Raw genomic sequence first — 27,861 nt, forward strand, 5'->3', positions numbered from 1 at the left:
TGTGTCGTCAGGAAGAGTGCCACTAGTAGTGTTGGAATCAGGCAGATGCGGCGATTCGTGCGAGCTCATTCGAGCAACTGGAGATGGCGGCCTGGGGCCTGCATGGTCGTCGTTGGCTTGTGATGACGAGCAGCCACTGCATAGACAGCGTTCAGGTCTCGACGGTCGTGGGTGCTCCTTGCAAGTAGCACAGCAGCAAGGGGGCTCGTCGAGAGGATTGTCGTAGAGCCGATTGATCTCCTCCATTTTGCATGGCGCAAGGATGAGGTGTGCCGTGCTGGCGTCGATGGGATCGCTGCGTACTGTCCCCGAGCGGCCTGTCTTCGCCCGCTTTGGCGCGGAGGGAGCCCCCAGTTGGTCGACAATCTTCCGAGCTTGCTGCTCTGCATTCTTTGGGAGATAAACGATCCCTCGCGCATTCCTGCCCCCAGAGCCATCCCGTATTCGTCCGATCTTTTGCAATATCATGTCGGTATTGCTGGGGAGCTCGTGCTCATACAAGACAACGTCGTCCGTATTGGCGACGTCGATACCGACAGCGAGAGTATCGGTAGCAATGGTGACACGGGAGCGGTTGTCGTCGTGGAGGAAGCCAAGGGTAGAGGTGTTGTAGCTGGGAGCATTGAGTGCATTATGGAAGCGGATGCGCTGGGGACGATCAGGCAGAGCCGCCGCTCGGTGCCATAGGTACACAGCAACTCGAAAGCCAAGAGCGATGGTCCGACAGAAGACGATGACTCTGCGCTTGCTGTCCAGGACCCAGTTGAGCTCAGGGAACGTCATAGAGCGGGCACCAGATTGGACAGTGCGGAATTGGATAGTGATGTCGTGGCGCATATTCGAACGACGGATGAAGTGGTATCCGCCGTTGAGAAGGCCGAGGAAAGTGCAGACTGAGCGCATGGGAGCACCCGCGCGTAAAGTGGCGGTGAGAGCAATGAGGATGGCCTTTCCGGTGACCCGAGCGCGCGCGTGGCCAATCTGCTTGAACGCGGGCCGAAAGGACTCTCCCCAAGCGTCCATGAGATGCACCTCGTCCACGGCCATGGCTACAATGCGAGTTTGAAACGCGTCGTTTGCCATCAAGCCTGCATAGCCCTTCTTGCGCAGCTGCTCCGGGGCGAGTAGGATCACGTTGACGTCGGTCGTAGCAGCCTTGTCCCAGAGATTCAACGGCGGGGTCGCACGGCGACCGTTGTCTACCGTGTCGGAGTTTATGACCAATGGTGAAAGTGTCGCCTTTGCGAACTTGGGTTCCTGCAATATGCGATGCCATTGAGTGTTACAAAAAGGTCGTAGCAAATGAGCGACCTACCATGTCATATTCTAGGGACTTCGTAGGACATACAACGAGCATGACCGGGTTCAATGGGAATTTTGCTGAGGGACACAGCTCCGGGTGTTGCAAGATCTCGCTGATTACCAGCAAGTAGATGATGAGAAAGCTTGTCTTGCCCGAGCCAGTAGGAGTTACGGCGAGCAAATCTAGTCCGTCTAGGGCCTTGCACACACCCTCGACGACATAGTCGTGCGGATCGAATCCCAGTTTTTCGCTGGCTACCTTGCGGCATAGTGAAGCTCCTTCAGGGGACGCAAATTGTCGGAACAAGCCTGAGGTCGGTGTCGGTGTCGCAGCAGCCATATTATCAGCATATATGGATAATAAAAAAGCCAGTATATTCGATTTTAGTGCATTGCGTAGGTTACGAGGTTCGAGGGACAAGCCTAAGGGGAATGCGGCGTACAGGACGCGAGAGCTCAAAAAGCTCAGTGCCCTGAGCAAGGCGCGAGACGCGCGACGCGTCGCGCGATCAGATCTGGACGCGTTGCGGAGCTCAAATCCTTGCTGACTAAACCCTATTTTCTGACCACCGGTATGGCCCCCTCAATGCGCTGCAGACTATTGACCACGGACGAACTCCGGCGCGCGCGTTTGAGCCGGCGCCTTAGACACCCTAGCGAGGCTCTACGGGCGCCTGCGTGCGCTTCTCCCTCTCCAAGCTACGTACGACCGTAAGTACGACCTATTAAACGCTAATGCTATGACTGAGTACTGATAGACATATATCCGCAGGGTTGAACTCTACTAGGCTATATTTGCCGTCACTTGGGTGCCCAACTGTCTGCGCCCTACGCAGACCTATGTCTCCGCTGACTAAACGCCGACAGGACACGTCGTAAGTACTAATAGAAGGAACAGCTGTCTCAGGTTTCCGACTAGACCTAGAATTGTGGCTTACGAGCCAAGCCATAGGTACGGCACACGAGCCGTGTGCAGATAACTTGAACGTAAGCGACCATCTGCGCGAGGCTAACGCTTACCCTGTATCTGTATACGACCCGCACGTGTGTGGCTCTCCCCGGGCTGCGTCGGCTGCATGTGCCTCTGTAGTAGGTACCGACTGGTGGGGTCGGAGCGAATATCTCGATATACGACGCGCGCTCGCGGCTCTCGAGTAGACGTCGCGTCTACACCGACGGCTTCCGGAAGAACGCAACGGCGGTGATGTCGCAGACTTTCTCACCGTGTCAGACCATACTTATATTGTGCAGGCGCGTCGTCTTGCAGCCCACCAGTCCACCAGGCCGGTTCTGCACCCCCAAAACCCCTGGCATTCTGACCTTCACACCATGTTCTACTATAACAACATACATGGCCAACCCGCGGCCCATCTTTACGACTCTCTACCAGCCCCTTCTCCCAACCACTTTCATTCGTCCAACGTCACCTCGGACAAAACAGTAGAACCGCCATCGGCAACGGAATCCTCTACGTCAGCGTACCTCATCAACTTCGACTCCCCTGGGTTCAGTTGGTTCCCGGACTGTGATCCCGATCCCGCTCAAGAAGTGCAGGCCACATCGCTGAACCGCTCCCGCTCATCCGATCCATCTTCCGGTGGTCATACCATCTCCCCTTCACCCCCCGGCGGGGGAAAGATGGGTATAGACGACTGGTGGCCCAATCACGCCAACGCCGGTACACCCACGATACGGCAGGGCGCGCTTCCGGTGCGGCCAAACCACTGTGTTACTCCCCTAGCGGCCCTACGTCCCGATAATCCGGCTACCTCCCTCCCACACCTTGACAGGGGGAGTACCCCGCTCTACGGCGATGTGCGTGTGGTCTCAGCCGGAACCTCTTTCCCGTCTTCGGGGCATGACGTCGGTGACTGGCGGCGGACGATGGAGCAGAAGAGCACTGTGCTAGAAGCCTTTCAAAAGACCTACACTCCTGGCCCCACGCCAAACCCGCATGACCCCCTTCTCCCTTCGGGCTCCGACCGTATACCGCGCCGGCAAATGGTTTCGCCTCCAAGGGACCACTTTACCTGTACATCTCCCGAAAGTGCAGGGGCACCGTACCATCCACCGAGTGAACCTGTTCACATCCTCGATACTAGAGCGTCCGGGAGCAACTCCGCATCGTCTGGATTGGCTCCGAACAATGGCGCACCATCTCTAGTCCGGAGATATCCTCCCCCCACCACCTCGTTTCCCTCTCCCGCACTCTACGGCAGCCTGCCATTCTACCCCCCTTCCAACCTTCTCGATGCGCCTAGTTTCGCGATCGTCAAGATAGGCGCTGGAACCTACAAAACCTCCCATGAGTACGAAGGGAATCGTCTGGTGATATGGTACCACTGCAGCCACGATTACCCGGACTGTCCTAAACGTGAGCCGCTTACGCTTCACATCAACTTGCACCACTCCCATGCTTATTCTACTTCACACACTGGCAGGTTTTCGTGATCGCCCCAACAACCTTCGGTCCCATCAGCGCGAGGCCCACGGCTCGCCCTTCACACGTTCGCAGTGCCCCCAATGTGACTGCTCCTTCAAACGGGAGCGGGACCTCCGGGCACACATCAAAAGTCGCCACCAGGGAAACGCACAGCAAGACACTGGTATGTACTCCTTAAGGTCTGCTGCATCCACGTTGACGTCCCCTCCTAAGCACAGTGAGCCGCCGCTTTTGAAACCATCGCTGCTTCAAGGAGGTGTGAAAGCAGACAGACTGCATAACCTTCCAACGTTTCGGCCTATTTTAACTTTTTGACTTTAGCTCCTTCCCGCTCCCCTGCGCCTGTTTGCACAGTTCGGGTCGGCATATCAGCAAATTCCCCAGCATCGACTGCCTTCCTCAAGCTCTTTCGATTTCTCTCTCCTCCGCCTCAGCCTCCAAGATGGTCCCTCGCGGCGTGGCCCAGATAATTAACCCCACTCAACCCCTCCCAACATCATCTCCGTTCCTTTTCTAGCGCCCACAAACTCCTAGTGCTGTCGGAACTTGTTGTCTCACTCGTTCGCTCTCCCTTGCATTGGCAGACGTCTCCTGGCGCTCTGGTGTTCTCTGACTTGTGCTCTGGCGCTTTTGAGCTTGGTCTCTCGGGCTTTGGGACTGGCGTTCTCCTGCGCTCGGCTCGCGTTGTGTCGCTCTGGAACTCGCGCTCTCATGGTCCGGGGCTTCGGCTCTCGGGATACACGTACCCTCTCGGAGTCTGTTCTTCGCTCTGTACGTTCTAACTCTGGGTATTTATCTCCAAAACCCTGCCAGTGAGACTAAAGCACTTCACTAGCACTGGACCTCCCCACCGTTGTAAGATTTCATCTTCTTTTATGTATATACCTACGCCTCAGGGCAGTTCGCACATGTATATTTTGTCTTACTACTCGCGGTCCTTTGAACATAATGCGTACCAATATTGTATTCGATAAACAACAGGCGGCCGGCTCGGATGGGTACCAGCTGCGCTGATCATTATTAGCTTCGAATGTATAGGATTTACAACGGCACTACACATTAGGCCTCGGGCGCCATGCCTCAACGGGGGCTCTCCACGCCCTCTTGAAACCGATACGTTCTCTTGACGACTGTCACCGTCTTCCACGGCGTGTCCAGCGGGCACGGCAGACTCCGAGACCACTCTACGAACCCGCACAGCGGACCAGTGTTCTCCGCCTCGGAGTCATCCGGCACGACCTCGTAATGCGTATAGCTCTCTACCCGCCCGCTCATCTCATTCAAGGTGTTGCGCTGCTGTACGCGACGCGCCTGGTTCGCCATTATTGGCCCGCGGAGCCGGCCTGGGGCTTGGCACGTTCCTTGATGCGTCGCCCAATCCTGAAGAGAATTTCAGCCATGTTGCTCGCCAGGAAACGTCGAGGGGAGCCAACATACCTGATCGCGGCATTCTCGACTGCAATAGAACGGGGCTTCGTCCGTTTCCCCAATGCAATCTGGGCATCCGCTGTAGTGTTCTGCCAGCCTGGGGCCAACCACGACCGCGGCTTCGCACTCCTCCGCTGCGCAGGCATCGTACGCCGGGGGCGGATCCTCGTCGTCAGCGGGCGGACGCGCGGGCCACCGCTTCCCGCACCGCTCTAGCGCGCGCCAGAGCGGCCGGAACTGCAGGAAGTAGAGATTGAGGTGCGATGGCGATACCAGAGGCATGTCCAGGATGCACGTGCGGAGTGCGAACCCGGCGAGGAGCACGGCGGGCGTGAGCAGCTGCACCGCCGCTGCGTGGCTGGCGTGGCGTGCCGCATCGAGGAGGAACGCGAGCGGGTCGTCTGGCGCGAGCGCGTCCCGCTTCCCGATCTTCGCGATAGGCGTCGTGCGCGCCATGTACTTTCGGTAGTAGGCGTATGCGGCGATCGAGTGTGCCTTCGCGAGCTCGGATTTGGCCTTTGGGTCGTAGGAGTCGGGGTCCCAGCTGTTCTCGTCGTCTGGTGTTCGCTCGAAGATGTCGACTAGACAGTGCAGGGCCGCGTCCTCGGCGCAAACACCCTTCACGGGCCGCGCGCCGGAGAGAGACCTGCGTGAGAGGCGTTAGGGCGCTGGGAGTGCAGACCGGATGGGGGGTCCTACCGCAAAGCGTCCTCAAGTCTTAGAGGATTGTAGTCCTTACGAGCCGCCTTGCCCACAAGGGTAGATTGATACCATTTTGCTAGAGGACTGGCATGGCTTGGGGATATCGGAGGGTCCCACTGCCCGATGTCGACCGTGTGGTAGTCTTGGAAGCATATCTTGTGCACTTGCTCATATGTGTCCGCTTCTACATGACAAGGTGAGTGTATGAGCGACGATATGGGTGGATGAGACGCCACGTACGCATTCTGTTCGCGGTGGTCTGTGTATGAGACTGTCTCGTACCAACAGTAGTGTCCGTGACTGATAGATTATAGCCAGTCCCGGGCGAGGTGAGTTATATACTAAGGGGAACCTCGACGTACAATGAGTGTGATTGTCCCCGCTTTGACTGCGCAGTATTGCGCGGTGCACAAAGCGGGCCACAAATGATGGGCGACAGGGCGCGCTTGAGTCGTCCAAAATCCTTCAATATGGATGCAACATGTCCAAGCGACCGACGTACCTTGATCTGCGCCGATGTAAAAAGCCATACGCAGTTGCCTTGATACGTATTGGACCACTAGCGGGCAATCCTTGCTTCCCTCAGGCTGAGTCAATTGCAAGCATGCTAAGGCCACTACAGGACGTGTTTCGGCAAGAGGTGTGCTCTGAATCGTTCTGAGTTTCTTAAGAGTCGGAAGTATTCGAATGTTAGACCTCTGGAGTAGCAGTCTGTACCGTACTGCTAACGGGCGACTCAGGACGCTGGAGGACATTGCCAGTGAGCTCCGGAGATGCCGAAGTCATCGTGGAGCCTGTTGACCAGATATCCGGAAAGAGATGATCGTTTGCAAGCAGGAGCAGAAGAGATCGCTCAGACGGGTGAAGGTGAACACATAAGTCATGCCTCGTACTGGATCCAGGTCAAGTTCAACTGATTCCTGAAGGAGGCTTCGGCGCTGGCATGCGAAGCCGTGTCTGCACTGCCACCTTAATCCGCCCCGAAGCGCCGGTCAGGAAACATTGATGGGTACGGTACTAATACGAGAATATTCGGACCAAGCGACCGACACGATGCAACAGAATTTTCAGAACTGCAGAGAATAAGTTCAGCACATTCAAGCGCGCCGCTATCGTACAAATTGAGCATTCGAACAAGAGACCGTTATACATCACAATCCAGCGCTGAGAAGAATCGCCGCTCAAACTGCGCCTCCAATAACGACAGGTAGCTCCTAAGCGGATAGCGTAGCAGCGAGTCGCGGCTGTAGATCCTGGACGACGGACAGCACACTGTGTCAGCGCATCAGGAAAAAACTGGAAAAAGCTGAATGTATACACACCAATCATCCCCTCACTGGTCATTGTCCGGCAGCGGGTTCGCCGTTGCAATCTGCTTTCCGTAATTGTAGTGCACGTTGGCCTCCGCGGTGAACGTCACGTTGGCGCGCTCCTGGAAGACCGTGACCACGTCGGAGCCGCCGAGCTGGAAGTACGCGAGTTCGTCACCCTTCTTCACCTTGTCGCCCGCCCCGACGCTCAGCTTAACCGATGACACCTGCGCCATACCAATTGGGAGCACCGCGACGAGGCCCATTTCCGTGGTGTCGATCAGAATGAGGGCGCGCGCCTGGATGAACTGGTATCCCGCGTCGTTAGGCACATCAAGGCGACGCGCCGGGTTGTCGACATCCATGCTGCGGCGCATCCGGAGGTGTGCGGGCTCGTTGTCGTCCCCCGGGACGAAAGTGACTTCGAGGTAGCAGAGGCCCTCGATGACGGTGGCCTCGACGACTTTGCCCGACACCGGGGCGTGGAGGCGGTGGTAGTCGTTGGGAGCGAGTGGCAGAACATGCCGCCATCGAAAGAGGGGCCAATTTTATCGCCCCGGTCGTGGTCGAGCAGCTGGGTGATGCTCCACGGGACGCCCTTGATTTTGACAACGCCGCCTTCTTCGACGGGGAGGGCGATATCGAACTTCGCGTCAGCGGGGCTCACGATAACCGTATTGTCGTCCAAGCCGCCATCGATCGGGCGGACACCGGGTTTGAGGCGACGAGCGAAGAACTCGTTGAACGTCTGCCATTCAGTGTCTTCGTACTCCTCCATGTGGTAGCTCTCCGCTTTGTAGAAGGTTGCGATCGTCTCCGCGGTGATCGACTCCGTCGTGTCCATCCACTTGCCCATTTCCTTCGCATACTCGATGATCCACCGCGAGAGCCAGGTGTACGGAGAGTGAGTGGTAGGTCTGGTGGTGCTTTGGGTACCGAGGAGGGGGTCCTGGCCGAGCACGAAGTAGAACAGGCAGAGATGGTTATACACGTAGGTGCCGTCTTTGGTCTCCGTCGGCACCCACTTGACCAACATGTCGTAATAGTCCAGGTAGTCGTCCACGGTCTCGATCTTGATCTCGAACTGTTCGAACAGAGGACCCGCTTTTTCCTTGGCCATCTCGAACGCGCGCGCGAATTCGGTCTGGACGAATTGCTGGTCGTTAAGATAGTTCCGGAGCTTTTGCACGATGTCGGTGCGGTCTACCATGGCTGGAGCGAAGAAGGTACTGTGATACATGATATCAGCCACTATTGGCTAGAGAGCTGGAATACCTGAGGGTCTCACGCGAAAGTTTGAGGGTAGGAGGGTGGTATAGGCAGTAGTACACTGTAGAATGAGAACGCGTGAGCTGCGAGGAGAGGGATGAGAAGGTAATGCGCACCCGAAGCTGGGGGGATGCTGGGTGCTGGGTGTGAAGGGTATTCGGAAGTGTCCTTATATACCTTGTTTCCAGAGGGGATGAGCGTGCTGCAGAAAATCAGGTGCGTCAACACGCACCTCTCCTATGACACACCCCATGAGTGGCATGTGTTCAACTGTTACCGCTCATTCGAATGAGCAGCTGCCCTTCAGAGCGTCAGCCAAGGCAAGGAAGGAACTGTACATGAAAGCCATGGAAGCCCCGTCTGGGGGTGAGGGAAACTTGGAATGCGGCACCGACAGAGGACGTGAAGCAGGAAAGCATCATTACGTCCCCGGCGCAATAGAACTTTACTGCCCAAAAACAACGTCAATTTTTTTGAGTGCGACGAAAGAACTTATCCGCAGATAGAGACTCGATGCGAAAACACTTACCGGCAACTTCTTGACGCTTGCGACGCGAGACACGTCTGGGCAGCACCCCTCCAAATCTCCCTGGCGCCGAGAGGCGTCTGGTCTCAGTGCTCAGAGACTGAGAGGTTACGTTTGACACAGAGTATGGACACAATCCGGCCATGGGGCAGGTTGAGCAGGACGCTGCCGTCCGACGTCGGGCCGCCTCGTGATTGCGAGCGTAGCGAGCATCTCTCCGGTGAACAGGAATCGACCAAACAAGTACAAATTCTCCGCTCGCAAACCGAAAATCGCCCTCAGGGCGTATTTGAGCCCGTACGCGTTTCAGATGTCATTTTCACCCATTTCAAGTGAAGTAAATACTCTTAGCAGCATTCCGGACACGAATGTAAAGTTTCAAGAGCCACGGATGAGTTGTGCATGAGATATGAGGCTCTCAAGGCTCGCGAGGGCGACGTGTGGTTTAGCGCCCGCGCGCGGAGGTAGGCGCCGTGCATGTGGCTTTTGTGGCTGAAGCGCTGAAACCGGGCCCGCTTTGCTTTATAGCAGCATGACCATCTATCACACAAAGGACAAGAGTAAAGTACGACAACGAGACCGGTCGTCGCCTGAAATAGACCATACATCAAGGCTTGGAGGCAGCCTGCGTGCACCTGCGTAGCGAGCAAATTCGTCCCTGACGGCCGCTAGTATTTCTGAGTCAGCCTGGCCTTCATCTCCCCCGAGCGCAGCGCACACATGGAAGGAATAAGAGCCTGAGCCACTCTGCCACTTCGGTACCCAATGGCAGTGTTCCAGCATTGAAAATGGCTCGGCCGCGACATTTTGCTCGCTGTTCGAGACCGAAATTCCGCGTCAAATGTGCCCAATAACGTACTCAGGCTGAGTGGCTTACCATGCGCTGTCCGATGGGATATGAAGTGTTTGACAGTTCGAAAGAACCTCGTCGTCTATGCTTAGTAAGCTATAGATTCTGCTACAAGGTTGGGTGATACGACTCACGGTGGGCCCCATCCATGGGTTGTACGCTCTCTACCTGATCTAGTATACTTAGTGCCAGTGGGTGATCATGTACTAGTATTTGGGCCGCGCAGTGAAGACCCAGCATGAGCGATCAGGGTCGGGAATTGGACACTCGACGTTCAACGCCGCCCAGCTGCGAATTCAAAATTATGAGTTTGGCAACTTGAAAACAAAAGACGAGATGTGCGCACCCCGAACCCGGGAACCTCTGAAACGTATGTCCAGTCCTTGTGCACATAGTCTGGCTGCAGAAAGTGGCCCTGACGTTGCTTGCACCCTATTTTACAGGACTCGAAACATGTTTCGAGAGACGGAGCTGAACGTATTATTGGCAGGCTTGCATGCTCAGCGCTCAGCGCTCATGACTGAGGCTGCGCGCGTCACTCACTCATGATGAGCGCTCACGGACGGACGCGCCGCTTGAAAGCTGCTGGCATATAATTAATATTGAGAAATATGTTGACATGCTCGAATACCAACACCCACTAACAGCGTTTCGGGACGTAAAGCTGGGCAGGTGTATGAGAATCGAGCACTCAACTAGTGAGCGAGAGCAAGCGCGGGATGGGATGCGTGAGGAGGTGAAGTTCGCGAGTCGTAGTCCGCCATGTGGTAGTTCTCCGCCTCGAAGAAGGTGTCGATCGACGCTTTGTTGATTGACTCCGTCGTGTCCATCCACTTGCCCATCTCCTTCGCATACTCGATGATCCACCGCGAGAGCCACGTGTACGGAGAGTGCGTGGTGGGTCTGGTCGCGCTCTGGGTACCGAAAAGGGGATCCTGGCCGAGCACGAAGTAGAACAGGCAGAGGTGAGTGTACACGAAGGTGCCGTCCTTGGTCTCCGTCGGCACCCACTTGACCAACTTGTCGTAATAGTCCAGATAGTCGTCCACGGTCTTGATCCCAAACTGTTGGAACAGAGGACCCGCTTTTTCCTTGGCCATCTCGAACGCGCGCACGAACTCGGGCTGGACAAATTGCTGATCGTACAGGTAGTTGCGAAGCTTCTGCACGATGTCGGTGGGCGGCATGACTGGAAGAATATACCGTGAAATACATTAGCCCAAGCCGCGATCCGTTAGAAGATATGAAATACCTGCGTGAGGGTCTCGTACGAGGACGTAAATGTAGAAGTGTCTGATATGCAGCAGGATCCTGTAGGGAGAGGACACATTAATCGTGAGCAAAGGGAGGTGAGGGGGATTCGCACCAGAGGCCGTCGGGATGTCGGGTGCTGGGGGCTAGCAGCTTCAAGGTGAGGTTTATATACCTTGCTCCCCTTGAGTCGAACGTGTTAACAGAGCCAACATGCGCACCTCTTGTGACACACCTCATGAGGAGTCGTCCACCTTCTACCGCCCATTCGATGAGAAATTACCCTTCTGCACGGAACCTTATCCAATGCGGGGAAGAAACCGTACTTGAAAGCCCAGGACGCTCCGTCTGGGGAGGGAAACCCAGAAAGCAGAGGTCTTGGATGGGGTGAACGCCTCACTGCCTCTTTGATGCAATCGAGCTTATCCACCGTCACTATCTTTGAGGGCGATGAGAAGTAAGTCCTACAGGATGTCACACTAAAAATCAATAGACAGATGCTCGATGCGCAAGCACTTACTATCCGTAATGCTCCGACACTTGCGACGCGAGAAAGGTTTCGGCTGCACTCCTCTCTGGCTTCGAGGGTTGCTTCGTTTCAGGGCCCAGGAACTCAGGTTTCACGTTCGACGCAAGGTTCGGCCACGGGGTGGATTGGACGGAACGCCGTCCTCACCTCCTGATGTTTCTAAGTGAGCCTGGGCTTCACTTCGTCTGGGCGCAGCGCATAGAGGTAAGGAACGAGAGCCACCGTGCTACTTCGTTATTCTATGGCAGCGTTTCAAGGCTGAAAATAGCTCGAACATGACACCTTCCTTGTTGTTCGCCATTGTACGTTCTGCATTAACACGGCACATTAACAGACCGGGTAACTCACCATGTGTTTCGCCATAGCATTCAATGGGTCGACATCTCGAACGAACCCCGTTATTTTTGAGTTAAGTTCGCCTTCAAGTTTGGTGGTAGCGAGCCCCGCGGATGGTGTCCAATAGAGGGATAGCAGGCGGTCATACAGACGGAAGGCGCGGTGAGGTGCACAGGGTCGAGCAGTGGACAGCTTGTGCGCAGCTGCGAGCATACAAGGTTGGCCACTTGAATACGAGAGTTTGGGCTAGCGCATCTAGGAAACCGAGAGCCTCTCGAATATATCGTCAGTCCCTGAGCGCATAATATGATCAAAAGACATTGCCCTGGTAGATAGTTTACAATTAGGGAGATGAACTTTGGCAGATCCTGACATTGCTTACCTCCGGCCTAGTAACATGATATATAACGTACCCGATATCTATAGCCAGATGTGATAGAGACGCACCACTCTTAGGAGGACGTGCGCACCGCAATGAACGCTGAGAGGATGAACCAAACACCCACCTACATCCGGGAGGCAGTATACAGCTCTCGCTCGCAGCGCAAGGACCCAACAACGATCGGTATTGATCATTCGGCGTCGCGGGCGCTGTTAGTACGGGTGTAAGTACGGGGGCGTAGAACAAGATAGTGAACCGGAACGGTCGTCAAAAGTCGTAACAAGATGTAGACGTCAATGTGTATAGGAAGAGTGTGGAACACGAGCAATGATGGTAGGTGTGGGCGCAGCGGACGGCGCGCGTGGACAGCAGGAGCAAACAATGTGGGATGGAGAGGGAGACGGGGATGGGGACGAGCCTTGGTATATAACCAGTGCGACCTTCCGCGAGAGAGACAGTAACTGTGGGGCGGTATAGACGGCGACCTCCGGGACGGCGGGAATGACGGGTCCAGGGATTGTGAAAAGAGACGTATCGGATCCTCCTCCTTTGCGAGGTATGTGATCCTGGAGGTACGGGCCCAAGGGGAAGCAAGACAGAGCAACGAGAGATGGGGATATTAGGGGCGCGGGCGGAGATAGAAGCAACGTGCGGGTAGTGACAACGGGAGCAACATTCGGAGGTATTGGGTCATTATTTCGTTTGAGCGGCCTGCACAAGGAGCGCCTTCTCCTTGAGCACGGATGGGTAGCTGTTCATCAGGTGGGCGAGGGGACGGAGATCGTCTTGGTCAAGGAGTGCAATGGTGATCTTGGGCTGTCGGCGGACGTCAGCAACAATTATCAAATCACCAGCTATAAGCAGAATACTTACTGCTCCCTTGATACCGAATGCCTTCACGACACGCCAACTACAAGAGACGTCAGCACACGAACAAACAACAGTGTTACAATGAATGACGCACAGCTTGTCACCCAGCTGCTGCTTCTGCTGGTTGACGGGCTTGTCGCGCAAACTGTCGATGAACTCGTCCGTCGCCTTCACGACCATTGGGTCCGCCTTCGGAAGCGGAAGGCCAGTGACCGAGGACGTGTTGACTAGACGGATAATCTCCGACGCAGGCAAACGCGCGAGGGACGCGATTGTGTACACCTGCGCCGCCGAAGAGGGTGCGCTGGGCGTCGCGGGAGTTGGGCTCGCAGCGACGCTCGGGCCGCGCGACGACAGGTCGGGCGTCTGCGGGGAGTCAAACGAGGCCGCCGAAACCTTGCGTGCCTGCGGCGTTTGTGGCACGGGTACGGTCGAGATGGCCGGGGTCTGCTCCTCTTCGTCCTCGACCTCTAGCACAAGCTTCGCGTCTGCGATCTTGGCGCGGAGCACCTCGACATTGAAAAGGCACATTGCGCGCTCACGCTTGGGCAGCGACATAAGCAGCTCCGTGAGCTCTGCGATCTGAGCCGACTCGAGCTTGCTGACTGCGGCGAACATCCGGTCCTTCTCGGACTGGGGAGCAAGCGAACCGGATGGCGACTCGGTCCGCGGTGGGGTAGACAGGGTAGCAGGCATCGAAAGCGGCGTCGAGGGGTGATCCGGCGCAGAAGCAGTCGCGTTGGGAGCTGATGCATCGAGAAGCCGAGAGTCTTGAGAACCTGCAGGCGAAGGCGATGGTGATTTGGATGCTTTCGCGGGGTTAAGCGACTTCTTAGCAGCCTGGATCTGCTCCGAGAGTTTGCTAGGATCTTGGATGCCCTGCACGACCTCACTGAGCGAAAGCGCCACGATCGACTGAACGACCGTGTCGAGCTCCTCGGAGCGCACGACATCCATGCTCTTGATCCGCCTACTCAGCTCGCCCGTGAGCACCTCCTTGCGAACAACGGGAGAGAGCGCAGAAAGATCGTCGTAACGCATAGGCAGGTTGAGCGTACCCGCGAGTGCAGCCTACATGCTGCGTGAGCACATATACAAATCGTCGATAAGTCTGAACGTACATGGAAGAAGCTCCCAGAGCTACGGCGCGCTCTGTCGGGCCGCTCGTGACGTTCGTGGTGGCCACCCATAGTAGGAGAGCCAAGCACGGCGGGATGGCTGCTCGGACTCGGCCATCCAGCGTAGCTCTCGCCCGCCTCGCTGGCGGTAGGGCTCGTTGCGCCGCTGCTGCTACGAGGGTGGCCGTTGTGCCCGCCGAACCGCTGGGCAAGCTTTTCTTGGCGGAGCTGCTTGGGCTCGTGTAGGCGTACCACGAGAGACTTCGTCCCAATCACGACACCATTCATCTGGTTCAGAGCAGCGGCAGCTTCATGGCTGGTCAGTAATGGACGCGGAACACTCGGAGTTCCGCTCTAATACCTTGATCGGGCGTTTGGTACGAGACGAAACCAAACCCACGACTTTCGCCTCCTTCGTTCCGCATGACGCGAGCGCTAAACCGACTCAGTGACTGACTTTGGGGCACAAGAGCTTGCTTGTGTGCTTTACCTGACAATTTGCCCGAACTATCGCCCGCCACGTTGAGCATTGAGTTTTCCGCATTATTCGAGCAACTCACCTGACGGAAATGAGAGAACAGACCGTTCGAGTCGATGGAGGTATCGAGATTCTGTACTATGGTAAGCGCTCAATCCACTATTGAAAGTTGTTCTCGAGTGCTCACTTTGATGAACAGGTTGCAAGGGTCGATGAGTCCACTATGGCTCGTGGATCCTGGACCAGATAAAGGCGCTAGTTGAACCTGCTGTCCGGGGCCATGCAAGAACAAGGGGCGCGAAGGGTAAGGCGATTGCCGCGGAGGTGAGTACTGCGAGGATAGGGTTCCAAATCTGACCACACGCACGAATTTGGGTGAACGCACCTGGGCAGGGTACGGGAATACCGAGCCAGTGGGAACGAACGACGGTGCGTTCGGGCTGAACTCGCTCATCGCGGCGCCGGCGCGACGCGGCTGGTATATTTGCACGACGATGTTCTGGCCCTCGACATCCGCGCAGTGCATCGCCTCCTCTGCTTCGCGCGCATCTTCTTCCCTCCAGAACTCGACCACACCAGTGTCCGGTCCGAAGGGTGACTGAGTTCGTACGGAGGCGAGAGCACCGAACGAACGGAAGAGATCGTAGAGCTGCGAGTCGGTGTAGCCAGGAGGAAGCTGCTTCACAAGACGAGGCGACGCAGATGGTGGCGGGAGGGGCGTTGGAGGTGTTGTAGAGGGATATGGCGACAACGTGAGCAGTGCGGGTTGCAGCAGGTTCGGAATGTGCCGGCCTTGCAACGTTGCAAGGGCCTTCTCCGCTGTTAGTAAAAAAAAATTAGCAATCTGCGCAAATGTGCACACCAAAGAAGAGAGCATGTCGAGCAAGCAAATAGCTGGCTATAATAGTATACACAGGATGTGTGCTTCTGGGAGCGGAGTCGCAAGCGCCGAAAATATAACAGCTCGGAAGTGGCGTGGAGGAGTACTGTCGTTCAAAATCGGTGGAATGATGCACGGATACGCGTCCAGCCCTAAATGGGGCAACCTTGAAGCCAGTATAGCCTGCCGTTACCACGTTCGTTTCGCAGAAAACAGTGAAACCATCCTGCCCGCATATCGTGCCTCACGCCGACGCGACGTACTATCTTCGGCCACGATCGGGTGTAGCAGGCACAGTAGATGGAGCATATGTCTCCGGAATTGTGGTGATGGAGTGCGGTATCGATCTGACCGATGAAGCCCGACGGTACGCTTCAGCCGTGCGCCCTCCGTGCAGGCAACCGACCAAACAGGAACTCGCTCTCATGGCGTCGGACTCCGCCTCCCAGCCGGCCCACGTTACCTCCACGGTAGCAACGACTCAATCTGTTCCCTCTTACGCCCCGAAACGCAGAAACGAAGGAGAGCAGACGCACCTTTCTCCAGATACTTGAATTCGATCGTCCCCGACAGAGGCTTGTTCGAGCCGTCGCGCAGGATGTTGGGCCGGAACGGCGCGCAGGTCTGGAACGCGACTGCGAGGTCTTCGTCTCTCACGTATGGTGGCAATCCCGAGATGTATAGCAGCGGCTCGTGCAGGTAGGGGTGCGGCTGCGGGCGCGCTTCCGGAGGCGGCGTGTTGTACTCAGACATGGTGGTCCGTAGAGAAGCAGAGAAAGAGCAGGGAGACCTCTAGTCCTCGCAGGTGCCGATGATGGTATATGCCTCGGGGTGGCCGTCGCTGCCGTACACAACGGGGAAGTCGAGATGAACGTCGTCGGACAAGCCGCAAGAGAAAAAGTGATCAAGGTATATTTGCTTACGTAACCGAGCTCTCAATTAAATGGTGGGAATTTACGCGGCATCGAGCTCGCTGCAGGTGACGACGATGTCCATCTGCTTCGCGACGTCGAATCCCCAGCACTGCTCTCTTGTTCTGGCACAATGGAAAGGCTCGTCGTCAGCAACGTGCGAAGAGTACTGATCCTCGGAGGCCGTATTTAGAGTCTATTGTTCGACGGAGACCAGAGTCGCCAGAAGGCGTCGTACATTTCCTCGAGAAGGTCTCTTCGGCGACATCGTAGGCGAGCCGTAAAAATTCCGTTCGCAGCTTTGTTATCCTCTTACATTCTACCTCTTCAGAATCCATCCAGAGCTACAGTCCAAATACAGAACTCATATCCACGCTCGATCCGTTCTCCTCCCGGCGTAGTCGTTCCCAGGCATCGAACTCGTATGGTGGTCGTTTACGGCAAGATCATCAGGGAACATACCGAAACCCCGGGGCCTGCATATGTATAACGCATGAGCGTCCAAAAGGAGGGAGGCAGTGAACGTTACGCACCTTGTCCGCCAGCTCTGACGTGTCCACTGGCTCATCTTGCGCGGGTTCGCCGTATTTTTCATCCCTTCGCTTGTTGTCATTGCGGTAGGATATCTTACACACACAGTGAATATGTGTCGAAACTACTAAGACAGCGGTTGTAGCCGAAGGGCTTACCGTGAGGATGACCGCAGCAAGTGCTCCAAGGAACTGCAACGCACAACTCACTGCGAAGCCTTTGCTGAAACGCAAGGCATGCCTCACATCAGTACGCACATTTCACCTAGACTGGCCGTGTCTTACATGTATTGAGGACCCTCTGTTGCTGGGAAGATATGCGACCCCAGCACGCTACCGCACTGGCCGATCGCCTGGTAGATTGGGGTGCCCGTTGCTTGCTTTGTCTCCGATCCGAGATTATGGGCGACTGTGGAACAAGGAACGTTAACATCAGATGACGAGCTGCTATGATGTTAGGGTCTTAAGACGTACACCAAGCAATAGTCACCCCGATCGACGTGTATGTCCCGCTCGTGATGCAGAATGTCGCGAAGTAGCGGACGTGAATATTCTCGCTAACAGTGAGCAGAAGCCTGTTTTGCGCACGAGCGTTCAGTGGCGAGTAACGAAGCTAATAGAGAGCACAAACACATATCCAATGCCAGCTAGGGTGCTAGCGGCTGCGATGAAGACTCCGCGGCTCTGTTGTCGGTCCGAAAAGTATGCAGTAATACACAGGACCACAACAGCAACAGCGTACGGCGGCACAGTGAGTAGCTGTGCGCGTGCATTTGCTATTGATGTGTTCACTTCAACAGAGCACCTGAATAAAACTAGTCAGGTACTCACTGACTCCAAATGTCGTGATGATGGTAGGAAGGAAGGCAGTTATTGACGCAACGGCGCAGTTAACTCCAAAATACAAAACCCCGCCGGTGTATACCTGATAGTACATGCGTCAGTGACGAAGATTCTTGGACCGGCATAGAACCCCGACGTACCCTCCAGTCTTTGAACGCCGCGTAGATGTGAGCTGCAAGTACGAATTCAGTACGGTGCACACCGGCAGCACATATGCGTACTTACATTTGGCAATGTGCCTCCCCACGTCAGCTTTGTAACCGCGGTTCATCCGTTCCAGAGCGATCTCCCGCTCCTTCTCATTAAACATGGACGTCTCTTCGGGTCGATTCGGCAGGATGATCATCGCCAAGAGACCGAAGAGCACCGTCGGGACGCCTTCGATGATAAACAGCAGCCTCCAGTTGGCGATCGCAGCATGCACGTTCTGAATGCCAAACGCGATAAGACCGCCGAACGCGCCTGCCACCGCGGCGAACCCAAACCAGAAGGCGAGGCGTTTGCCTATCTCCTCTTTTGTGTAGAAGTACGCTGCCACAGCAAGCGGCGGTCAGACAACAGCGTGAGACGAGCGCTGTTGCGATACGTACACAAGTAGAGGGGGATGCCAGGTGCGAAGCACGCCTCGAAGGCGCCGAGCCCGATGCGGGCGACCATCAGGCCAGGGAAATTGAATGCGGTGGACTAAGTGCGGAACTTCAGTCAGCGGTTCGTTTATCGTGACCGCGAACGGTGAGCTCACCATGAGCGCGGAGCACATTCCCCATCCCACGACCGCGCACCCGAGCCAGATGCGCGGCGGGCACAGCTTAGCGAGGAGCGTCGCCGGTACTTGACAAATGATCTGTATGATAACTCAGAGACGGCAGATTATTCGAGCGGTTTCAATGCTCACGTATGAGAAGAAAAATGCCGAGTTCACCCAGTCGAACAGCACGCCGGTGGGGTCACCGTGCAAGGTGTCCTGTGGCAGCCCCTGCAGGCGTGCGTTTCCCAGATTCGACCTGTCCAAGACTAACCCGCGGATATATGTGTAGCTGCACTATTCACACAGGATAAAAAGCGTACTTACAAGCAAACAGATATACCGCACAGGCAATGGGTATGATACGCCAGTCGATCTTCCGCACCAGCCTGCGCTCCTCAATTGCGAGTGAGACCGAGTCGGGTTGAACGACATCGACATCAACGCCAGATGCCTTCTCGTCGAAAGACGACGTATGCTTCTCTGCGGACATGGCGCGGACAGTAGAGGGAAGGCGAAGGTGAGCAGAGCGCGTTCTGCGACGCTGAGCATAGTCATTGCTCGCTATAAATATTGTGCTCCATTGGTGCATTCACTTGGGTCAGCTGCACGGAAGCCCGTTGTCCCTACACGGTACGAGGGGTGGTCAGTTGACTGCGGCCATAAATGACGTGCGGAAGCCACCGAAGAACGGCTTCGAACACCCCTTGGAACCTAAAAAGACGACGCCGTGTGTGAGTTTTGCTTGTATGCCCGTACAGACTTTTCGTCGAGGCCTTCGGGGATTTGCTTCAGGTATGACGAGTCACTACTCTGGCAGCATCCTATAATGTCTCCGAGAGCTGATCGAATGAGTGGGAGGATATAACCAACAGTGAGCGGAACAAGCTATGACTCGCGAATCCGTTAAGTCGCTAGCATTCAATGCCTCTAAAAACAGTCCGATGAACGCATCCTGTGCCTCGGCTTTTGAAAACCCGTTTGGCATGTGTGCGACCAGACGTACTTTGATCTACCCTCTTCCCACAATGACATTCGGGCGGTACATGAACCGAGGGTGCGACACAACGCAGCCGGCAAGCATTGCCACGCACTGAAGCCCCTGTTAAATTGTCGGAATGTGCGCGTCAACCACTGAAAGCGCTTCGTGAATTGTGGGCATAAGGGGGAGGTACTAACCTGAGAACTGTGAACGTTATATATAGTATACAGAAGTCTGTAACGTTTGGATTCACTGTCAACGAACAGCTGTCGATGTGGTACATCGTAAGTACTACGCCGTAGGCATATTAGATCGCCGAGCTGCATCTTTGATTACCGAATACCACTCACCTGGAGCTTCTGGGAGGAGCAGGTATTCTCCATCAGACTGGCAACAGAACTTGTCAGGTATACCTCTCTGCGGGCCTGGCCGATGTTATGGAACCTTTGGGTGCAATGCGGTCCGGCAGAACCCCTTGAGAACCCCTTGCTGCGGTAAGACCTGGAGCCCCAATTCTGGCGCGCATACACTCCGCAGTCCCGAAATAGTCGAATACGCTCAGAGTCTCACGTCCTGTTATAGACTCCCTCATCAGTCATCGCAAATCATGGATTTCGTACATAGACAACAAAAACTTCGTTTCAAATTGCGTTTGCTCAACACCTTCATGGACATCTCATCACGGGACGTAACGGAAGAGCGGGGCCTGCATAAATGCGTGAGGTTTGAAGTAGAAGCCGGCCGTCGATGCTACACACCTTGTCCGCCAGCTCCGACGTGTCCACCGGAGCATCTCGTACGGCTTTGCCGTGCTTCCGGTCTCTCCGCTTGTTCTCCATGCGGTAGGATACCTATCATGTGCCCTTCGTAAATGCCCAATTCGCAGAAGACAATTGCCAAGGGATATACCGTAAGGATAACCGCCGCGAGCGCTGCAACAAATTGCAATGCGCAAGTCACAGCGAAGCCTTTGCTGTAGGACATGGCATACTTGGATCAGCATACACTCATCGCAGGGTCAAGATCATTGCCACTCACATATACCGCGGACCGTCCGTTTTCGGGTAGATATGTGACCCCAACACGCTACCACACTGGCCAATAGCCATATACATCGGGATTCCGGTCGCCTTCTTAGTCTCAGATCCGAGGTTGTGGGCGACTGTGGGGTCAGGAGAGATCGGTATCAGATGGCGTGTTTCCACAGAGAACAAGATACTGCGTACACCAGGCGATGATGATCCCGATCGTTGTGTAGGTCCCGCTCGTGATGCAGAACGTCGCAAAGTAGCGGACATGGTTGTTCTCGGCCACTGTGAGCAACAGCCTGTATTGTATGCGAGGCTGGTCAGTCGAGTTGTTGCCAACGTGCAAATCAGTGTCACATACACGTAGCCTATGCCGGCCAGCGCGCTGGCTGCCGCAACGAAGATCCCGCGGCTTTGCAGCCGGTCCGACACGTAGGAGTTCAAGCACAGGTACACCGCAGAGACGGCGTATGGCGGCACGGTGAGCAGCTGCGCGCGTGCATTCGCTACCAGTGCAAGAAATTTCAGTATAGCGCACGGAGAGGAGTAGGTGCGTACTGACTGAATCCGAATGTGGTGATGATAGTGGGCAAGAATGCAGATATAGACGCAAGGGCACAATTGGCCCCAAAGTACAAGACACCTGCCGCGTAAATCTGATCCGAGCGTTAGTGGCGTAGGCTCATGACCGTTAGACGCACGACGAACCCTCCAGTCCTTGAACGCCGCGTAGATGTGGGCTGTCAGAAAATTATCAGTAAGCATGTTCATCATCCTGTAGAGCCCTGCAAGCGCACATACTCACCTTTTGTTACAGTCCTCCCGGTGTCCGCTTTGATGCCGCGGTTCATACGCTCCAGAGCGATCTCACGCTCCTTCTCGTTGAACATGGTCGTCTCTTCGGGCCTGTTCGGCAGCACCACCATAGCCAGCACCCCGATGAGCACCGTCGGGAGACCTTCGATAATGAACAGCAGCTTCCAGTTCGCCACCGCCGCGTGCACGTTTTGCACACCGAACGCGATAAGACCGCCGAACGCGCCGGCTACCGCGGCGAACCCGAACCAGTACGCCATGCGCATACCCATCTCCTCTTTCGTGTAAAAGAACGCTGTCATCGAGAGTCAATACCAGCGCGGGCCCGGGGGACGATAGCGTGAGACCGTCGCCGCGTAACGTACACATGTAAAGGGGAATACCGGGTCCAAACCCGGCCTCGAAGACGCCGAGCCCGATGCGAGCGACAAGCAGACCAGGGAAGTTGAACGCCGTGGACTGCGCGCGGATTACGTTCCGTCATCGGTGAGTTCATCGCTGCGGATAGGGGCGTATGCGCACCATGAGCACCGAGCACAATCCCCACCCCACCGTCGCACACCCGAGCCAGATGCGCGGCGGGCATAACTTGGACAAGAGCGTCGCTGGAACTTGACAGATGATCTGTGGCAAAGCTAGCCTAAGAAAATGACAGAGTCTTCGATTGCAATTACACTCACGTATGAGAAGAAAAACACTGAGTTTACCCAGTCGAACTGCACGCCCGTCGGGTCGCCGTGTAGGGTGTCCTGCGGTAGCCCTTGCAGACGTGCGTTCCCGAGGTTCGACCGGTCCAAGACTGACGCGCAGATGTATCAATGAACACTCTTTTCAAAGTAAAGGTACACAAGAACTCACAAGCAAAGAGATACATGATGCATGCGATGGTAGAGTCCACACTCTGTTTTGCAAAACCGTTGGGCTATTAACCCACCTGAGTTTTGCAAAACATTGGGGTAGCACTACCTACCTGCTCACCTGAAAACACACCCCCGGAATGTATTGGATGTACATCAAATGCTACGTAAGGTAGTTACGAAGGGTTGCAACGCTGACCGGCCCACCAAATATTAAATGTGACAAAGGAAAAAAAAGCCCAAACAAGGTATTGAACCTCAATGCTCACCCACTTATGAAGTGGCCCAAACAGCAGCTTCAACCACTACACCATAGAAGACTTACAAGGGCACATGTGCATATCAATACATCCCTATTTCAACTACCCTCCTGAAGACATCAACGTTCTAAGTTCGCAACCACCCACTTAAGCAGGCGCCTAGTTCATACCAATAGGTCCCCTGCTGAGCCTTCAGCACATATTATCCTGCAATTTAGGCATCCAAAATGGCTCAGGAATCAATATTACATAGCTTCCGGTCGCATTGTTGAGTCCAGGACAGCAAACTTGAGGTATTGTGCACGAGTAGAAAGGTGTTGGAGCGCACCATATATTCCCTGAGCTTGAGCCAGTTGTAATGCTCCTTTGCTGTAGTGGTATTTACCGTAGAGAAAGTGATGTATCTATTGAACCTCCAGGTTCAAATCTGTTGCTTGCCACTTTTCCTGAAGGCGTGAATTTTGCTCCCTTTTAAGACGCATTTAAACGGGCGCTTATAACACAGCCACATTGATAACCCAGTGTTTTGCAAACCGCCGTTGGGCTATTACCCCACGTGTTTTGCAAAACAAAATGTAGACGGCTCTGCGATGGGCATGATGCGCCAGTCGATTTTCCTCACCAGCCTCCGCTCCTCCACCGCCATCGAGACCGACTCGGATTTGACGACATCGGGGTCCCTGCCGGGTGCCTTCTCGTCGAAAGAGGACGCGTGCTTCTCGAGGGACATGGTGCAGCAGGCGTCGCAGACAGGAGGAAGGCGAGCAGCGCGTCTCGCACTGGCGTCGGGGCCAGTCATTGCTCACTATAAATATTGAGTTTCGTGGGTGCAGTGACTCGGGTCAGCTGCCCTCGGGCGCCCGCAGTCCGTACGCGGTATGCGAAGCGGTCAGTTGACCGTGGACATGAATGATGCTCGGAAGCCACCGAGTGACTTCGAGCGCCCCTTGGTGCCTGAAGACATGACGCTCGTTAATCATAATGATCTTCGACACGCCTTCCAAAGGATACCAGCTTACCTCTACTTGGATCAAACTTGGATAGTTCTGGGATGCAGTTTTCTAGTTTCACTTGAGGATGACTGCACTGAGTGTCCCAAAATTCTGCACTCCTCGATCGGTCCGGTCCGAGTGAGGCGTTTTCGCGAAGCGCCAATCGGAAGGTCCGGCACGAGTCCGAGTCGCGCAACTCGCTCACCCTGCCTTCGGAAACTGGTTCAACGCCGGATCGCAGTCGTTTTCATGGATATTCTATCCAGAAAAAGCTGCTCAAACTGAGAGGTGAGATGAGAGTATATACATATATGCATGTCGTGGTGACAAGACGCACCCCAATGGCCGCTCGGAGGCGCCAACTTGACGCCAGCCTTGACTTGGGCCTCCGCAAGGCTGCCGCAGCTGTTTCAATTTCTTCACGAGAAGAGGAAGCGGGGATGGGAAGACAGGAGTAGACGCAACGCAGGGAAATATAATCCCTCGTTCCATGCGCTAAGGCCCGTTTCTGACGATTGTCGCCTTCGGAGCTTCGGGCGCCTATGGAATATGAAGAGCTAGAAGTTCAGCACATGTGAGGCAGGCAATGCGAGTATAAGCTTGATATCACCTAAAGGTGCCATTTTGTTTTTCGGATGTCCCATTAGCCTCGTTGTGGACTTTGCTCAACTTGAATGAGACGAGAAGGGCGGAAGTGCATTGTTGTGCAACGGGCATGATGAAGGCTGACTGTCAAGCCTAGGTTGTTGGGTCTATCTCGCCACAGAATCAAGAAGATGTTGACACTGGTTCCGTGTAGGCATTTCCGGAGTTGGAGTTGGTAACGGAGGAGGTTGCGCTCGCGATGGCGTTCGCTGAGTGGACGAGACTAAAGACAAATGTTGCGATCAGTCCGAACTCCGATGCATTACCCCTCGACCATACAACATCACGTACCCGAGGTGCCAGAGCATTATGGTTGCCCTGGAAGTTGTTACTGAAGGTTTGAAAGGGTCGATGACCGTCCATACGGCCGTGTTCGGGGGGAAGGAGGCCCTTTATATTGAGCGGATATGGGTTGCAACTGACTCTCTCACTGCTGCCCAAACGGAATTGCGAGGAGCAACTGCATGCGATGCCCTTACCGAATTCCGCAAGCATATGAGTCTAAGTATGAGGAAACAGCATATCTAGAAACACCTTGCAGCTGACAGACAGCTCTGAGCATTCACAAGGGCATCATTTCGAAAAGTACTCACAGTAGTTGGGCAGTTGATTTGGCGCATATAGTCACATATTTAGGTAGCGTTGTGGCCGTTCAAACTTCAGTAACTCTCCTGGTCCGGTGCAGTCCGTTTCCCGGTCTGCTAGTAGGGCGCAACCCTTGTCTGTGTGCAGCAGAAGTCATGATCGGCTGTCGAGGCCGAGGGGGCCTTTTTTTTAAAGAGATGGGACGTCGTGTGAGCATGAATGAAAATCATGAGACATAATGTGGCAACTAACATGTTTTACAGAGCCTTCGTGAGTTTTAGATTCTCAAGAGTTGACATACCTCCGCGACAGTACAAGTCCAAGCGAGGTCGCCATCGAGAGGTCGGACTTAGTGTATGTTCAGCCGTAAGATCATCAACGGGATAGCGACGACAGCCCGCATCGTTGAAGTCTTCATGTCCGTGATCGCAAAGGTGTGACTTTGGGATTTTTATACATCCCTAGCTGGGCTGCTCGAGCGAGATGAATGTCTGGGGCAAGGAGTGTTTACACTTAGACGCCCTACGCCCCCGCAATGATCGTCGGCCTACCGGACTTGAACAAGTCGGCGCCGAATAATGACTTGTAGTCAATTTGTAGTAATGTGCCAAGTACTTATCGTTTCCTTACTGTAATACTCACATTAGTTTCTACGAAGCAGTTCGAGACGGTGACCGTCTCAACTTCTCAAATCAACCTTCCCCCGGTGCGCTCTATCTCCCTGACGGTGTTTATACCCTCTTGACCACGAAAATGCATGGTAACTCTTTTGTGGCGGTGATCATGTCCTAGATGCGATGACTGACCGACATTTGAGGCAGGTCTCTCATAGTCTGGAATGGGGCATATGTACGTAAGGGGGAACCGGCATGGCAGACGGCAGAAGACGTTGCTGTACCTGGGAAGGGAAGTCCTTGTGCACGAGCACCGCAGTCGACTAATCGGACGGTCAAATACCCACACACCCCACCTGTGTCTGCTCACCTCTCTCTCCCTCTCACCTCCACCACACCAACACTCTCCTCAACAGTCACCACTGAGCACTCATGGACTACTCTGACCTTAACTCCCTCGACAACCAGACCCTCGAGCAATTAGAGCACTGGCTCAAGCTTATGAGCACCCCCGAAGTTGTACCCGACCCTCAGCCCGACGCCGGATACGCCCGCAATCAACCCACCTCCAGTGTCGCCGACTTCGACTTCGACATTGACCGTGCCGGCTTGGACAACGCGCTGGAGCATATCGACGCCGCCGTCCCCCTCCCAGACGTCTACGATCCCGAGTGGACAAATTGGATCAACCTACCGCAGTCCCCCGCTCAGGCGCCGTCAAGCGTCTATTCTGACGACTCCACCATCCCGGCCTCCCCACTCTCCATGGCATCCGACGATACTGCCATCGATCCCACTTACCGCTTTTCGCCCAAGTCCGACACCATCGAGGACTTCGCCTGCAACGGGCAACCCTCCAACCCCCCCGCTGCCGAGCCCTACGGCTGCCCCATGGGAGCCTTCAAGCAGGGCCCTTTCCCGGTGACGTACAGCGTTCCTTCTGGCCTCATGCCGCCTATCGAAAGCGACCCGTGGGCGTTCTCATCCCGTTGCGACATGGGTGCCGACACCTATGTGCAGCCGCAGCAGCAGCAGCAGCACCTATCAGGTGCTGCTGCTTCTGCCTGGTGCGGAATGAGCATGCCAGCGGGCGACTATGTCGCCCCGCTGACCTCCCAGCACATCGTCGACGTCCCGGAGACGTGTCCCGAGGTCGCCCCCGAGAGCGCTACTCCGAGTGCGTCCACCACTTCCCCGAAACGCGCGTCTAGCGTGGACGGCGAGAAGCCTGCGAAGAAGCGCAAGCGGCAGAGCACGGAGAAAACCCTCGTCTGCCCGGAGTGCGGTAGCTGTGCGTCCCTCTCCGCCGTCGTTTCGCCTATACTGAGCGACGTCACTCTACAGTGTGGGCGCGACGCAACAATCTCGACAAGCATATCAGCTCCGTGCACCACCAGAAACGCCCATTTGCGTGCCTCGCGCCCGGCTGCACCAGGGCGTTCAGCCGCAAGCACGACTTAAAGCGGCACTTTCAGTCGGATCACACCAACGAAGGTTCGCCGCGCCGCAAGGCGCCCAAGGCCTAGGCCACGGTGCGTCTTCGTCCTTATCACGCTCAGTTCCCCCCTTCTCGACATGCACTGCCGATGGCGGGCGCACATCCTACTCGCGCCATCGCGCCCCACGCTGACGCACCTCCTCAGGCACCCGCGCATCGCGCCGACCAGCTTCATAGCGGTCTTCGGGTCGCGCGCCCCCACCGCGCCTCCAGTCACCGACACTGGACGCGCGTTTTGGCGTGCGACTCACCTCGAAGGACACTATGCAGCTGATAGACGGGAGAAGGGCGCGCGTGCGTAGCTGGCGGGGGATGTGTCCGCGGGTCCTTGCAAGCGAGGGCCCGTGGAAGTGCCCCCACGGTGACGCATGCGCTTCGGTTGGGTTGAGTTGCAGTTTTGGTTTCTCGTCTTCATTCTCGTTCTCGTTCGCGCTCTCGGATCGGCTGGCTCCTCTATGCATTCACTCTCCTCGCTATTTCCGTGACATGATTTCTCGCGCCTCGCGCACCGCCTCGTTTCATATAATCCCCCTCGGACGTTGTACTCCATGTTGTTCGCTGTCGCCTCGTTACGTTGTATCCCGCCTGGTGCACTGTTCTATCCTGTCCGATTGTGACAATGTATGACCTGTTCCTAACGATGATCATACTCCGTTTGCTGTTCGACGAGTTTCTGAGCCGGCAGGCGCTTGCTGGCCGGCGTTTGCCGGGGCGTTCAGTATCGCGCGCGACTCCGTCGTATTTTGCTTGTCTTCGCAACGTTGCAGTGCCTCTGCGTAGGTACGGGACAACCAGAGGCATACCAAACTTTCTAGCACTAGCGACCTGGTGTTTTGAATGCTCACATGTGCACAGACGTAGAGTCCACACTCCTGGTTGCA

The 27,861-nt window shown here is 55.4% G+C and overlaps 9 protein-coding genes across 9 annotated transcripts; 2 read left to right on the top strand and 7 right to left on the bottom strand.

Moving 5' to 3' along the window:
* Positions 1 to 65: 65 nt before the first annotated feature.
* On the bottom strand, positions 66 to 1,642 carry TRAVEDRAFT_22912 (uncharacterized protein; the record flags this gene model as incomplete). The annotated part of the gene is made up of 3 exons (XM_008043559.1): positions 66 to 98; positions 304 to 1,257; positions 1,316 to 1,642. 3 exons carry the CDS (start codon positions 1,640 to 1,642, stop codon positions 66 to 68), a joined length of 1,314 nt encoding a protein of 437 aa, XP_008041750.1.
* Positions 1,643 to 2,631: 989 nt separating this feature from the next.
* TRAVEDRAFT_51275 (uncharacterized protein) lies at positions 2,632 to 3,980 on the top strand (the record flags this gene model as incomplete). The annotated part of the gene is made up of 3 exons (XM_008043842.1): positions 2,632 to 3,676; positions 3,744 to 3,908; positions 3,964 to 3,980. 3 exons carry the CDS (start codon positions 2,632 to 2,634, stop codon positions 3,978 to 3,980), a joined length of 1,227 nt encoding a protein of 408 aa, XP_008042033.1.
* An 845-nt stretch (positions 3,981 to 4,825) lies between these two features.
* TRAVEDRAFT_51276 (uncharacterized protein) lies at positions 4,826 to 6,405 on the bottom strand (the record flags this gene model as incomplete). The annotated part of the gene is made up of 4 exons (XM_008043843.1): positions 4,826 to 5,125; positions 5,183 to 5,819; positions 5,873 to 6,059; positions 6,378 to 6,405. The coding sequence occupies 4 exons, from the start codon at positions 6,403 to 6,405 to the stop codon at positions 4,826 to 4,828; spliced, it is 1,152 nt and encodes a 383-aa protein (XP_008042034.1).
* An 803-nt stretch (positions 6,406 to 7,208) lies between these two features.
* TRAVEDRAFT_51277 (uncharacterized protein) lies at positions 7,209 to 8,395 on the bottom strand (the record flags this gene model as incomplete). The annotated part of the gene is made up of 2 exons (XM_008043844.1): positions 7,209 to 7,606; positions 7,660 to 8,395. The coding sequence occupies 2 exons, from the start codon at positions 8,393 to 8,395 to the stop codon at positions 7,209 to 7,211; spliced, it is 1,134 nt and encodes a 377-aa protein (XP_008042035.1).
* A 2,130-nt stretch (positions 8,396 to 10,525) lies between these two features.
* Positions 10,526 to 11,017, bottom strand: TRAVEDRAFT_22915 (uncharacterized protein; the record flags this gene model as incomplete). Its single annotated transcript, XM_008043560.1, has 1 exon — positions 10,526 to 11,017. The coding sequence occupies one exon, from the start codon at positions 11,015 to 11,017 to the stop codon at positions 10,526 to 10,528; it is 492 nt and encodes a 163-aa protein (XP_008041751.1).
* A 1,650-nt stretch (positions 11,018 to 12,667) lies between these two features.
* Positions 12,668 to 16,540, bottom strand: TRAVEDRAFT_153466 (uncharacterized protein). Its single transcript, XM_008044172.1, has 10 exons — positions 16,211 to 16,540; positions 15,180 to 15,613; positions 14,982 to 15,125; positions 14,877 to 14,927; positions 14,807 to 14,823; positions 14,678 to 14,751; positions 14,320 to 14,624; positions 13,293 to 14,269; positions 13,202 to 13,238; positions 12,668 to 13,144 (listed from the first exon to the last, which is right to left on the bottom strand). The coding sequence occupies exons 1-10, from the start codon at positions 16,425 to 16,427 to the stop codon at positions 13,022 to 13,024; spliced, it is 2,379 nt and encodes a 792-aa protein (XP_008042363.1). The 5' UTR covers positions 16,428 to 16,540; the 3' UTR covers positions 12,668 to 13,021.
* A 494-nt stretch (positions 16,541 to 17,034) lies between these two features.
* TRAVEDRAFT_131236 (MFS general substrate transporter) lies at positions 17,035 to 19,196 on the bottom strand (the record flags this gene model as incomplete). The annotated part of the gene is made up of 13 exons (XM_008044173.1): positions 17,035 to 17,061; positions 17,119 to 17,211; positions 17,275 to 17,338; positions 17,401 to 17,524; positions 17,590 to 17,690; positions 17,747 to 17,891; positions 17,947 to 18,040; positions 18,099 to 18,130; positions 18,184 to 18,489; positions 18,549 to 18,642; positions 18,701 to 18,802; positions 18,854 to 18,972; positions 19,031 to 19,196. 13 exons carry the CDS (start codon positions 19,194 to 19,196, stop codon positions 17,035 to 17,037), a joined length of 1,467 nt encoding a protein of 488 aa, XP_008042364.1.
* Positions 19,197 to 20,286: 1,090 nt separating this feature from the next.
* On the bottom strand, positions 20,287 to 23,301 carry TRAVEDRAFT_153467 (MFS general substrate transporter). The gene is made up of 14 exons (XM_008044174.1): positions 23,228 to 23,301; positions 22,388 to 22,428; positions 22,210 to 22,328; positions 22,052 to 22,153; positions 21,895 to 21,988; positions 21,519 to 21,824; positions 21,422 to 21,453; positions 21,276 to 21,369; positions 21,075 to 21,219; positions 20,912 to 21,012; positions 20,724 to 20,847; positions 20,595 to 20,658; positions 20,444 to 20,536; positions 20,287 to 20,391 (listed from the first exon to the last, which is right to left on the bottom strand). Exons 1-14 carry the CDS (start codon positions 23,290 to 23,292, stop codon positions 20,365 to 20,367), a joined length of 1,407 nt encoding a protein of 468 aa, XP_008042365.1. The 5' UTR covers positions 23,293 to 23,301; the 3' UTR covers positions 20,287 to 20,364.
* A 2,613-nt stretch (positions 23,302 to 25,914) lies between these two features.
* TRAVEDRAFT_22919 (uncharacterized protein) lies at positions 25,915 to 27,008 on the top strand (the record flags this gene model as incomplete). The annotated part of the gene is made up of 2 exons (XM_008043561.1): positions 25,915 to 26,773; positions 26,827 to 27,008. 2 exons carry the CDS (start codon positions 25,915 to 25,917, stop codon positions 27,006 to 27,008), a joined length of 1,041 nt encoding a protein of 346 aa, XP_008041752.1.
* Between the last annotated feature and the right edge of the window lie 853 nt (positions 27,009 to 27,861).

This window comes from Trametes versicolor (genome assembly GCF_000271585.1).
Source record: "Trametes versicolor FP-101664 SS1 unplaced genomic scaffold TRAVEscaffold_10, whole genome shotgun sequence".
Taxonomy (NCBI): Eukaryota; Fungi; Basidiomycota; class Agaricomycetes; order Polyporales; family Polyporaceae; genus Trametes; species Trametes versicolor.

What these genes read in the sequence shown, in the direction of transcription:
- TRAVEDRAFT_153466 (XM_008044172.1), bottom strand. Translation starts at nt 16,427, where the DNA reads ATGTCTGAGTACAACACGCCGCCTCCGGAAGCGCGCCCGCAGCCGCAC. An exon ending in ATTCAAGTATCTGGAGAAAG is followed by an intron (nt 15,614 to 16,210) that starts GTGCGTCTGCTC and finishes TTTTACTAACAG; the next exon opens with CGGAGAAGGCCCTTGCAACG. An exon ending in GTACCAAACGCCCGATCAAG is followed by an intron (nt 14,625 to 14,677) that starts GTATTAGAGCGG and finishes CCAGCCATGAAG; the next exon opens with CTGCCGCTGCTCTGAACCAG.
- TRAVEDRAFT_153467 (XM_008044174.1), bottom strand. Translation starts at nt 23,292, where the DNA reads ATGGCGGTGGAGGAGCGGAGGCTGGTGAGGAAAATCGACTGGCGCATC. An exon ending in CTGGCCGGCATAGGCTACGT is followed by an intron (nt 21,013 to 21,074) that starts GTATGTGACACT and finishes CATACAATACAG; the next exon opens with GCTGTTGCTCACAGTGGCCG. An exon ending in CGTCGGAGCTGGCGGACAAG is followed by an intron (nt 20,392 to 20,443) that starts GTGTGTAGCATC and finishes GCATTTATGCAG; the next exon opens with GCCCCGCTCTTCCGTTACGT.